The 11,514-nt window shown below is 40.9% G+C and overlaps 1 protein-coding gene across 1 annotated transcript; it reads right to left on the bottom strand.

Annotated features, from left to right (window-relative positions):
* Positions 1-454: 454 nt before the first annotated feature.
* RACK1 (receptor for activated C kinase 1) lies at positions 455-8,436 on the bottom strand. Its single transcript, XM_070936714.1, has 8 exons — positions 8,212-8,436; positions 5,877-6,048; positions 5,300-5,447; positions 4,456-4,551; positions 3,701-3,811; positions 2,644-2,784; positions 1,918-2,028; positions 455-591 (listed from the first exon to the last, which is right to left on the bottom strand). Exons 1-8 carry the CDS (start codon positions 8,318-8,320, stop codon positions 526-528), a joined length of 954 nt encoding a protein of 317 aa, XP_070792815.1. The 5' UTR covers positions 8,321-8,436; the 3' UTR covers positions 455-525.
* Between the last annotated feature and the right edge of the window lie 3,078 nt (positions 8,437-11,514).

Genomic DNA, 11,514 nt, shown 5'->3' with positions numbered 1-11,514 from the left:
AACACTCTAAGATTTGAGGGCTGTCTTCCCAACTGTAGGGATAACAATGGTGGTGAATAAAGGTGTCTGTACAATCCCAACACTTTCGTAAAATGGCAAAATGATTATATGTCACTCTTTTTGTATGTGTGTGAGAAACCAAACGCATATAAAAAGCGGGCAGACCTTTGTCTTGCAGATCTGGTTTTACCATTCACGCCTTTCAGGACAACTGCAATAGTAAATACAAAGCCTTATTCAAGCAAACATTAATACAGTGATTATGTGCCATCAAGTCAGTATCAAATTTTGGGGAAGACATGAATTTCCTCCATGATGATCTGTCCCTATTGATCCTTCAGATCTTCCAAAATACAGTAAGGATCAGCCAAAAAACTACCTCTGCGGGGGAAAAAGGAAATAAATGTTGGATGTGAAGTTCCCTATTAAAAGCATGTCACTTCCAGCACACAAATCCTTGTTTCTTTTTAATTGAATGATTTGTACATAATAGTTTATGTCTTGTGGGTCAAAAACTGCGCTCTCTCATCTGGTCCCAATAGTGACTTGCCAGACACGAACCAGGTTATCTGTGTAGCCAGCAAATAGAGTCTGAAAGGAGAGGGAAAGAGAAAAAAAAACAATGTTAACAAAAGGATAAGGAGGAAGAAGGCTAAATGATGAAATGAAGGGCTGATTTAGCATCCTTGTGGTACACAGCAACGTTAAATCCCTTTTCATGCAGATGTTGTGCATCAACTGCTTGTGCTAAGCCCAGAAAAATGAGTCAAGAGAATACACTGGGACACATTATTTAAACCTGAAAGAAGTGACTTCAGTTTTGGTTTTTTGTTTTAAATTTGATTTATATGCCGCCCTTCTCCGGAGACTCAGGGCGGCTTACAATGTGCTCAGCAATAGCCTTCATCCTTTTGTATATTTATACAAAGTCAGCTTATTGCCCCCACAACTGGGTCCTCAATTTACCTACCTTAGAAAGGATGGAAGGCTGAGTCAACTTTGAGCCTTGGCAAGATTCGAACCTGCAGTAATTGCAGGCAGCTGGTCTTAATAACCAGCTTAATAACAGGGTGCCTTAGACCACTGTACTACCAAGGCTCAGTTTGAAGGAAGGATTTTGGGGGGAATAAAAGTGCAATCCTTCCTCTTTCTTAAGCAGAGTTGAAAGTGAGAATAAAAACAAACACAACCTGTAATCTGCATCCTGTGTGTTAAACGCTCCTGTGGATTGGCAGCCTACAATATCCTGGATGTTTCTTGAGGTCTAGCTCCCCCACTCATCTCTTAAAACATAACACATCCAAAACTAAGGGAAACACTAAAACTGCCCATTTGTCTACCTCAGGGATGGGGACCGATGGCCCTTTTATGACTTGTGGACTACAATTCCCAGAATTCCTGAGCCAGCCACGCTTGTGGACTTGCTGGCGCAGGAATTCTGGGAGTTGAAGTCCACAAGTCATAAAGGAGACATCTTTCCCCACCTCTCATCTACATCAACAGCTGCATGCTGTTAGTGCTCTCAGTTATTCCTGACATTTGCAATTCCCTCCCAATAAGACAAGACATTCTAACCAAAGCACTCTGCTCTCGCATCTTCCTGGGTAACGAAGTTTTTGCATACAAGGTAAGCATGCTCATGATTTCAATCCTTGTTCAATGATAAACTCAATGATTTTATTTACTTAATCATAGAAAGCATACCAATGATTTAGGAATGCAGAGACCAAGCATCTGGGATTTTTATTCCCAACAACAGCCCGTCCCTTGAATGATTCCCTTTCAAAGAGGGAAAGATCCTGCAAGATCCTTGCGTGCAAGTTCCCAACTCAAAGGTCCAGCTGTTGGTCAAGCCTCGCCTAGTGGAGAAGGCAATTAAATGGTTCCCCAGAGGCTGCTGGGATTCTCATATCTTACCTGCCCATCAGCAGACCAGGCCAATGAGGTGCACTGAGGGGGTTCTGCCTTGCTGCTGGTGGTGATCACTTCCTGTTTGAGCTCATCCACAATGATTTTACCTTCCAGATCCTGTGAGAAAATAAGAATGGAGACAGATATCAAAGATAGGAAACCCTGGCCTCCCTCAATTTCCAACTATACTGAGAGCAACGGGCTCAGAAACAGCCTCTGGTTTTCCACATGGGAAGTAATGTCAGATGGCATTGTGTGTTTCATCACAGCAAAAATACAACTCCTTGCCCTTAAGCTACTGAACAGACAACATAGTTACATAGATAGGTCAGAAACATACAATGCTAACTCAAGAGATGGCTTTCCCCATCATCAACAAAAATTAAGTATCTATTCTGGTATGCCCATGTCCTCTGATAATCCTTCCTTCCCATTCTTCTCTAGTTGTTCCCACTATGTGTCCAATTTTTAAGCCTGGGACAAAATTTACAACACTCTTGGAACTGGTATGACAAATAAAAGTCTACAGACATCGGAGAGAGACATAGATATCTCTCTGAATATGACACTAAGTGTTCCAGAAGGAAAAATCTTCTATTAATGTTAAAATTAAAGTTCCAACAGGATTTTTTTGGCCTTCTGCTTCGTATTTATTACTTTGAAACATCGACCAGGAGTTGTCGTAACTGTTCTTTTCACAGCATTTAGAACATTTTGGCTGTTTCAACATACCCATATCTTGATGCTGGGACCAGTGGCAGCACACAGCCAGTAGCGGTTTGGGCTGAAGCATAAGGCATTGATGATGTCCCCACCATCCAGTGTGTAAAGGTGCTTGCCTTCGTTCAAGTCCCACAGCATTGCCTGCCCATCCTAGAATGGAGAAAAAAGTCAAGAGATAGAGCCCACTTCAACCAATCGTTCTTCTTCCTTCTTTATAAAGTTGCAAACTTTCTAATGCTTCTCTAAAATTTAACAATCATATAATCCATTTAAAGATTCAAAACGCACGTTCAGAAATAAAGCTGTTCACCACACATCATATAATCCCCCTTCATAATACAATAACCCTTGAAAAATTCCCTCTGATGCTAAGAGGGAATTTGGGCAGCTCAGAAACAAGAGTGTGGATTATCTGCATGGGAGTCAGATGGCGCTCGTGTGTTTCATCACGGCTGAGCCAGATTTCCTGTAACCCTCAACCACCAAGAAAACAGCTAGGATGAAAAATGTCAGAGACTTTGCAAGTCACTAATTCCCAGCCTTCCCCCTGCCCTCTTAAAGACAAGGTACCCTATACCCAAAATATCCCTTTCTAAGAAAATCATTACCAAAGAAGAACCCAAGAAACTAGTTTTGATCCCTCACTATTCTTAGCTAGGAGGTGGTTCTCGCTGCTCATTCTAAGACCACTATCATACTAAAAATAATTATTCACAAGAATTAAAATGTGATGGCAGACTGAGCTACATCAATGAGGATTCCTCTTTCTTTGTTAAGGGAAAGAAATGAATTGGTCCAAGTGAAGACCTAAATCTCTCTCTTAAGGGATTCAGCATCTGAGCCAATAATTGCAGACATCTATTCTAAGGATGCAATTAAAAATATTGGGAGGAGTACTTTCTCCTTACATTTCCCAAGTCAAAGAGGAACAGGCTGTTAGTTCTAGCCAGATTCTTCTTCTCTGCAGAAAGTATCTGTCTAACCAAATTGCATTACAATTCCCATTTTTAAAAATTGGAAAAAAGGAGAAAACGAGATGGTCTTTTAAATCACCAGACTCACTTACCTTGCCACCGGAAGCACACAACGACCCATCAGGAGAGACAGTCACTGTGTTCAGGTAACCAGTGTGCCCAATGTGGTTAGTCTTCAGCTTGCAATTGGCCAAGTTCCAGACCTACAGGTTGGAGCAAATATAAGGAAGGTTTATTCATATTTCAAGGCATAAACTGCAAATGCTAGATAGCAGACATGACGTATATTTTCAACCTTTATTAATTTTAATCATTCTGCATTGTCTTTTTAATATTTTGTAAGCCACCCAGAGTTGCTGCAACAATACAATGGGTAGCATATGCATTTAAGAAATAAAATATAAATGCCTGTCAATAGGTAAAAAGCATTTTGGAGATGCCCAAGTTGTGTCTTCATGAAAAAAAATGCAGCATCTTCCAAGATAATTTTCAAGTGAAGAAAATTGCACCCCAAAAATAGTTTCAAATTTATTTAAGGTTAACAAAAAAGGAGAATCTGTAAACATTTACTGCTGGAGGATAATGGAACATGCTATTATTTTTAAATTTTTGCTTTTTTCAAGAGTCCCTCTTCAACAGATCTGATAGATTTATAAGATCATTGTACTCTCCCACCTGTTTGTTTCCAGCCTCCCTTCTCTGATATATAACAGATGAAGTTAAGAGATTCTACATTGTTTATAAATCTGCAAGGAATCTCTCTCTTTCACGATTTCATGGGTTGGAAAGGGGATACCCCAAATAAAAGGAGTACTGGCTGAAGATCCGAGGCAAAAATTCCCCTCACCTTAACCAACTTGTCCCAGCCACAGGAAACAATGATGGGGTTGCTGCTGTTGGGGGAGAAACGTACACAAGACACCCACTCAGAGTGGCTTTCGTCCTATGGGAGAGAGAAAAAGAACAGGATGGAAAAACAATCCTTTGGTGCTAGTTCACTAGCAACGTAACAAAGCTATCGTTTTTAAAATAACTCCACCTGTTTCATTATTTTAAACTATATGTCTTATCAAGTAATTGTATTTCCACATTCTCTTCCCATTACATTTATCCCTGCAAATTCCTACCTTCTCTGTGTGGTAGAAATTTATAATGAATGCATTCCTCAAGTAGTAACACGTCTTTACCTATGAAATTCTAGTAAATATACCACTACACAAATACCCTGTTTTTCCCAAAATAAGACATCCCCTGATAATAAGCCCAATCGGGCTTTTGAGAGCATGGCAATAAGGCCAAGCGCTTATTTCAGGGTTCAAAAAAATACAAGACAAGGTCTTATTTTCGGGGAAACATGGGTATTAACTAAGATGACTGAAAATTAACTGAAAGTATCACACTTCTCCAAAAACAACCCACTTAAATGCCAATGAAATTTCTCCTCCCTAGGATATATCCCAGAGAACCAGAGCTGCCTTTGAGGAAATGTTGCAACTTTGCTTGGTTGATCTTGCATTGAATAGACCTGTTTCTATTAACAGCTAATTTTTTTGGTGCTTAACAGGTCAGACATGGTTGTGAGCCAATAGTAAATGTATCTAAGACCAACTTCAGTGTCACCTAATTTAAAGACTGTCACACTAAGTGAGCATTAAGAGCATCCAATCCAAGAACTGGAAGAAGAGGCTTACTTGCACAGTGTACTTGCAGACACCTAGGGTGTTCCAGAGTTTGATGGTTTTGTCCCTGGAACCTGAGACGATCTGGCGGTTGTCGGAAGAGAAGGCCACACTCAGTACGTCCTTGGTATGGCCCACAAAACGACGAGTGGTTGTGCCTCTGAAAGGAAGTCGATTTGACACTTTTATTTCCTTGCATCGGAATGTGCTAGAAGAGGAGCTCTTGATACACAAAACTTCTTTCTGTTCTTCACCATTTCGCTGTTAAGAGCAAACCTGTCCTAAGTGAACTCATCCCTAGGGGTTTTAATTTATTATCAGTACATTGGACCAGTATTCATTTCAGGCTACTTAGCACTTGAATTATGCAACATATATAGTCTTCAAAACAAACCGAAATTATTTTTTCCTATTGCTACAATGGCAAAATATATCAGTGAAGCTGAGTGGAGTCTTTAGATATGTACTATCAGATTTAATCACTGGGAGTGCAGGAAGCAATCAGAAAATAGAAATCAAGAAGTTCACAGGAAGCAAATTATCCCCTCCTGAAACACAGAAGCCATTTTTATTTACAACTTGCACTCACGTAGTAAGATCCCAGAGGCGCAGGGTGCCATCCCAAGAGCCGGAGAGGGCAAACTGCCCATCTGAAGAGATGACCACATCACTGACAAAGTGAGAGTGGCCTCGTAGGGCTCGCTGGGGAATCCCATAGTTAGTTTCGTCTCTTGTTAACTTCCACATGATGATGGTCTTATCTGTAAGAGGACACAAGGTTACTCCTTATATTAAGTCTCAAACCAGGAAAATGCCCACAAAAGCAAAACAACTGATTCCCCCCCCACAACCTTCTGTATCTACAGTCCTGAATGCCATCCTGTTCCCAAGCTTAATTCTCAGGGTAGTGACAAAGCCCATGTGAACTCCACAGCTCAAGTTGCTAGTACAGCGGTTTTAGTTGATTAAGAGTTCCCCCTTGATCAGCAAAGGATTTTTCCTTCCACACATTGCTAGTAGAAGGCTAGTTAAAAACAATTTTCAACCCATTGAAGGGGAAGTTAACCCTTTGATGTAGAAGTATATTCTACATATATGATAAGTCATCACACAACATATTTTACACCAGTCTTTCTCAGCCTTGATGTGTGGAGTTCAGCTTCCAGAATTGGTTTGGGGCATGGCTGGCTGGGGAGTTGAAATCCACAAATCCTAAAATGGGCAAGGTTGATAAAACACAAGACATCTGCCAAAATTTTCCTTCTAAAAGTAAGCATCTTCAACTAAAAATGGTGTCACTTTAACCATTTAGGAATTTTCTAAATAGAGCTATCTTGATCGCATTTTCAACAGCAATTAATCAAGGACTTTCATATTCAAAAGTCTTTGCACATCCCTACTTATTCAATCAGCAAACTTAACATCCAGGACAGAAGAAACTCTCATTCCTTACACTGCAGCGTAAGTGTCCCCTTTTTCATCATCTACTTGTGCATTATAAAAACATAGAAATACACCCTCAATAGCAGTTTTTTGGACTTCCATCGTTGCAGCTTTCTAAACTTGTTACTTTATTTTTATCCAGCTTTTTGAAATATACTACTTAAGGTTGCAACCCATCTAATTTTTCCAGCAACCTATTTTCTCCACAACAAACCCATGGGGTGCGTTAAGCTGAGAGTGACTGTCCCAAAGTCATTGAGCAAGGTTTGATGCTTAAGGGGGTTATGAATAATTATTATCTCTGCTTCTTGGGCAGTATAATAGTGTGTTCTCTCAACCATGTCTACTTCAAAATTGTGTGGATTGGTCAATTCCCATCATTCCCCAGCCTGGAGAATTCTGGGAGTTGAAGTCCACACATTTTCAAGCCATCAAGGCTGAGAAACGCTGCTATAACCTAATGTCAAAGAGGCTAGACTCCTTTTGTTGGTGGAGGCATCAATATCATAAAACCTCCAAGGATGTAATTTCAGTTGCTCTCAAGCAAGAAATGAGTTACCCTAAAATGGAGTTGCCTAATATGAAATACTCACTGGAGTTTTCCTGTAATCCAGGACAGGACAATAGACACGGTGATCTCAGTAAACACTTGTGATCCCAGTTGTTTGATAATTGCTAGAACTGGAAAATAAAGCTTTCTATAGCAAACCACTAAGAAAGTTACTATATAAGACTTGGGTTTTTTTGGGGGGGGACGGACATCTGGAACACATTTGTCCATGAAAATCGTTGTTCTGCACATGATCACAAATTACTAGGGCTAAGCACATGCTCAGGCTTACCTGGCTCACCATTTCACATCCGGATTTTGCTGATACCCCTTGGAATTCCAACTTTAAAAAAATGCTTTGTAAGCCCAAAATCTTTGCTCCCTGCACTAATGCACAAAACCTAAGATTTCTAACAGCCACATCTTCCTGAATTGTGGGCCACTGCTAGAGTTTAAGCATGCTGCTTTGAATGTTGAGCGAACAAAACCCTAACAAAAACTTCCATTTTCTTTCTTGATCCTCTCCTGTCCCATCATAATTGCAGGACGTGTCTTCAGATCTCATTGAAAAGATCAGCAGACAATGTCAGATGTAATCATTGGGACGGATGTCTCTTCCCTAAGGTTTTGCAACCATCCCGCATTTTGAACTCAACACCCCCCAATAATTATTCAAATATTGTTGTAATACTCTTCCTATCTTCCCATTCTTTCTCCTCTAAATTGCCTCTAACCGACCCCGAACAATTTTCTCCAAAAAGAAAACCGATTCACCAAGTCGTGCAATCCCTATTGGCCTCGCTGATCGCCCATGCAAAAAAAAAAAGTATCTTTCACGGTTTCTTCCCCGTCATGGTTTCTCCCAGTCTATTCTTTGGGCCACCCCCCCTCTGCCCCACCAAATGGACTGGCCCGTCTTGCTCCACCTTACCGCGTGAGGCGGAGAGGATCATGTCTGGAAACTGTGGGGTGGTGGCGATCTGAGTCACCCAGCCGTTGTGGCCCTTTAGGGTACCACGCAGGGTCATCTGCTCCGTCATGGCGGCGGCTGAGAGACCTCGAGCTCCCGCGGCGGACGGAGGATGGCGTCGGATTCAGCGGAGGCCCTTCGCCAGGACCTGCCAACTCGCCCAGGCCTAGAGAGAGAAAGGAAGAAGCCGCGTCTTCCGGAAGCGGAAATGGTTTCTTTTCACGCGCTCCGGCTGCCGGGACCGTACAATATGGCTGCCTCCAGAGATCGCCTGCATATTTAAGCTGGAAAATTTTATAAAAACAGTTTCTAAGAGATACTTCATTATTAGCAAAAAAAACCTAATGCTTCACAATTAGTCAAAAATGTGTACGTCAGTATATTTGATTTATCAACCGGTAGCGGTTGACTTGATTTCCTATAAAGCCTATAAAAGTCGTAGTCGGATACTTAGCGCGCGAGAATCTCACTTATCGCGATGTTTGAGGAAGAATTTCTCCGCCTGTGGCGAGATTTTGATCGCCTCTTAGGAACTCTTAACAGTATAAAATACTGTAATTGTAACTGGAAGGCAAAACTTCGGGAAACTTCCTGCTGCAGAAAAAGTTATTGTTTGTTCCTTCCCAGTTTAGGGACAGAAATTTAGGAGGGCTCATTTTGAAGAGAGTTCTCCATTGGGGCAGGGAGACAAAGCTTCTCAAAAAGTTCATCTCTTCAAATAGCATTGTTTATTTATTTATTTATTTTTATTTTCGTCAAGCATGTATTAGATAACAGATACAAGTATAAACATAACTATGAATACATGAAATTGATACGGATAAAAGGGAACATTAGGACAGGGACGGTAGGCACGCTGGTGCGCTTATGCCCGCTCCTAAAGGATTATGTCAGAAATGGGATTTGAACCCACGCCTCCATTTGGAGGCCAGAACACCCAACACTGGTTTGGATCTCTAGTGTCGCATAACGGGGTGAGCTCCCGTTACTTGTCCCAGCTTCTGCCAACCTAGCAGTTCGAAAGCACGTAAAAAATGCAAGTAGAAAAATAGGGACCACCATTGGTGGGAAAGTAAGAGCGTTCCGTGAGACTTTGGTGTTTAGTCATGCCTGCCGCATGACAACGGAGACGTCTTCGGACAGCACTGGCTCTTTGGCTTTGAAACGGAGATAAGCACCACCCCCTAGAGTCAGGAACGACTAGCACACATCTGCTAGGGGAACCTTTACCTTATAGATTTAATCTATGTTGTTTCAGAAGTAATGCTCAAAGAGGATTTGCAATCTAGTCTAAGGTCATTAAAATCCACAGGTACCTTCAAACATAAAATAGCTGACGGACTTTCTGATGGTGGCACCCAGAGGTGAAATCTACTTACCTTCCTTACCGGTTCGGAAGTGCACAAGCAGACCTGTGCATGCGCATGTGCAGAAGGTAAAAAAAAAAACTTCCTGGTTTAAACCAGGAAGTAATGACACCTGGGCGGGTAGGCGGAGTTTTGCTCCGCCATCACTACCAGATCACTGAACCAACGACCAAGATCGCTACCGGACTGGGCAATCTGGCCCGATCTGGGAGCATTTCACCCCTGGTGGAATCCCACATTCTGTTATTAAACTGTCTACCATGGACCTCACCCCATTCCTAAGAAGTCCATAAGGGGGCGTGTATAAGTGCACCAGCGTGCCTACCGTCCTTGTCCCACTGTCCCATTTATTTGTACTCATTATCTGTACTCATATCCATGTTTATAGTTATAAAATATATATATCTTTTTTTCGTAGAAGAAAAAAAGCCCAGAAACTAGTGAATTGTGATTTCACTGAACTAGGGCTGCATAATATCTTGGTTTACGTAGGTAGAACCTGGCTAAAGAGAAATACACATAAAACCTATGAAAAAGAAAGAAAAACAAATATTGTACCTTTGCAGGGAGGATACATGAGATGAGGGTGTGGCTAACTGATAAGGCCTTATAAGGCCGAAATAGATCTATCTTAGTCTCCCAATGGGCAGCAAAGGGTCTGCTGGCTGCCAGAAGAAAAAAAGCCCAGAAACTAGTGAATTGTGATTTCACTGAACTAGGGCTGCATAATATCTTGGTTTACGTAGGTAGAACCTGGCTAAAGAGAAATACACATAAAACCTACGAAAAATAAAGAAAAACAAATAAAACAACAAAGATATACATACATACATACAATATATATATATATATATATATATATTATGACTCATCCCTGTAAAGGTCAAATATATTTCATAAAATATGGGTGTGGCTGGCCGATGAAGTCCAAAAAGACAGAAATAGTGCTATCCCAGTCTCCCATAAGTCTCAGAACAAACAACACAAAATGTCTGACAAGCCTGAAAGTGATGATTTGAGATATCATCCCACTATGGCCATTTAACAACTTGATCTACATAGGAAAAAACCCTGACTCATATATATATATATTTTGAAGTATAGTCGAAGAAAACTATTTGGTCTCTAAGAGTTGACAGCCACTTGCACATAATTTACTTTATAACCTTGCTTATAATTCATTTATTTTACCCTAATTTTATTTTTTTACAACTCAAGGTGGCCTACATACATAATACACCTTCCTCTTCCTATTTTCACAACAATCCTGAGGTGAAAAAAAAATCAAAACAATAGCAATATTAATAAAGGAAAATATAACACCGAATTGAAATGAGGAGTCCTTGGTTCTGAAGTTGGGGTTTTGGGTTTTTTTGGTAGACATTTCATTACCCAAACTAGGTAACATCAGTGCTAAACACTGACATTTTTATTAATGGAGTAGACCTGTTTCCACTACTTTTTAAAACCGGTAACAGGCAGATTAGAAATTTTTCATTATAAATTTCCTATGCCTGCTAAAATAGATTTATCTACCTTGGTATATGTGGAAAACAGGCAGCAGCACCCCTGTCTTAAATTTGGGAGCTTGTCCATTATTGAAGTTTGACTTGGGAGGGGAAGGCCTGGGCTTCTGCACAAGCCTGAAAAGCAGATGCTCTTTTTAAGAAATTCACTGATTGAAGTTAAGGTGTCCAGGCTTTTGTTCCTCAGCCTGAAAAGGGTTGTGCTGCTCCAGAGAAGAAGTGGAGAGAGGTGCCATCAGACTTGGGTGGAATCTCAACTGTTTCTTCCAAATTATTTTCAAAGTACCCACTACTCAGTACAGCATTCCTGTGAGCATCCACCACTGTAGCTCTGGTAAAGTGATTCAGTTCAAGAAAACTTCTGCTGAGTT

The sequence above is a fragment of the Pituophis catenifer genome, unplaced genomic scaffold, assembly GCF_029215685.1.
Source record: "Pituophis catenifer annectens isolate HBS135680 unplaced genomic scaffold, rPitCat1.0.hap2 SCAF_2, whole genome shotgun sequence".
Lineage (NCBI taxonomy): Eukaryota > Metazoa > Chordata > Lepidosauria > Squamata > Colubridae > Pituophis > Pituophis catenifer.
The sequence above is the reverse complement of the archived record's forward strand: the minus strand, read 5'-3'. Positions and strand labels throughout refer to the sequence as shown.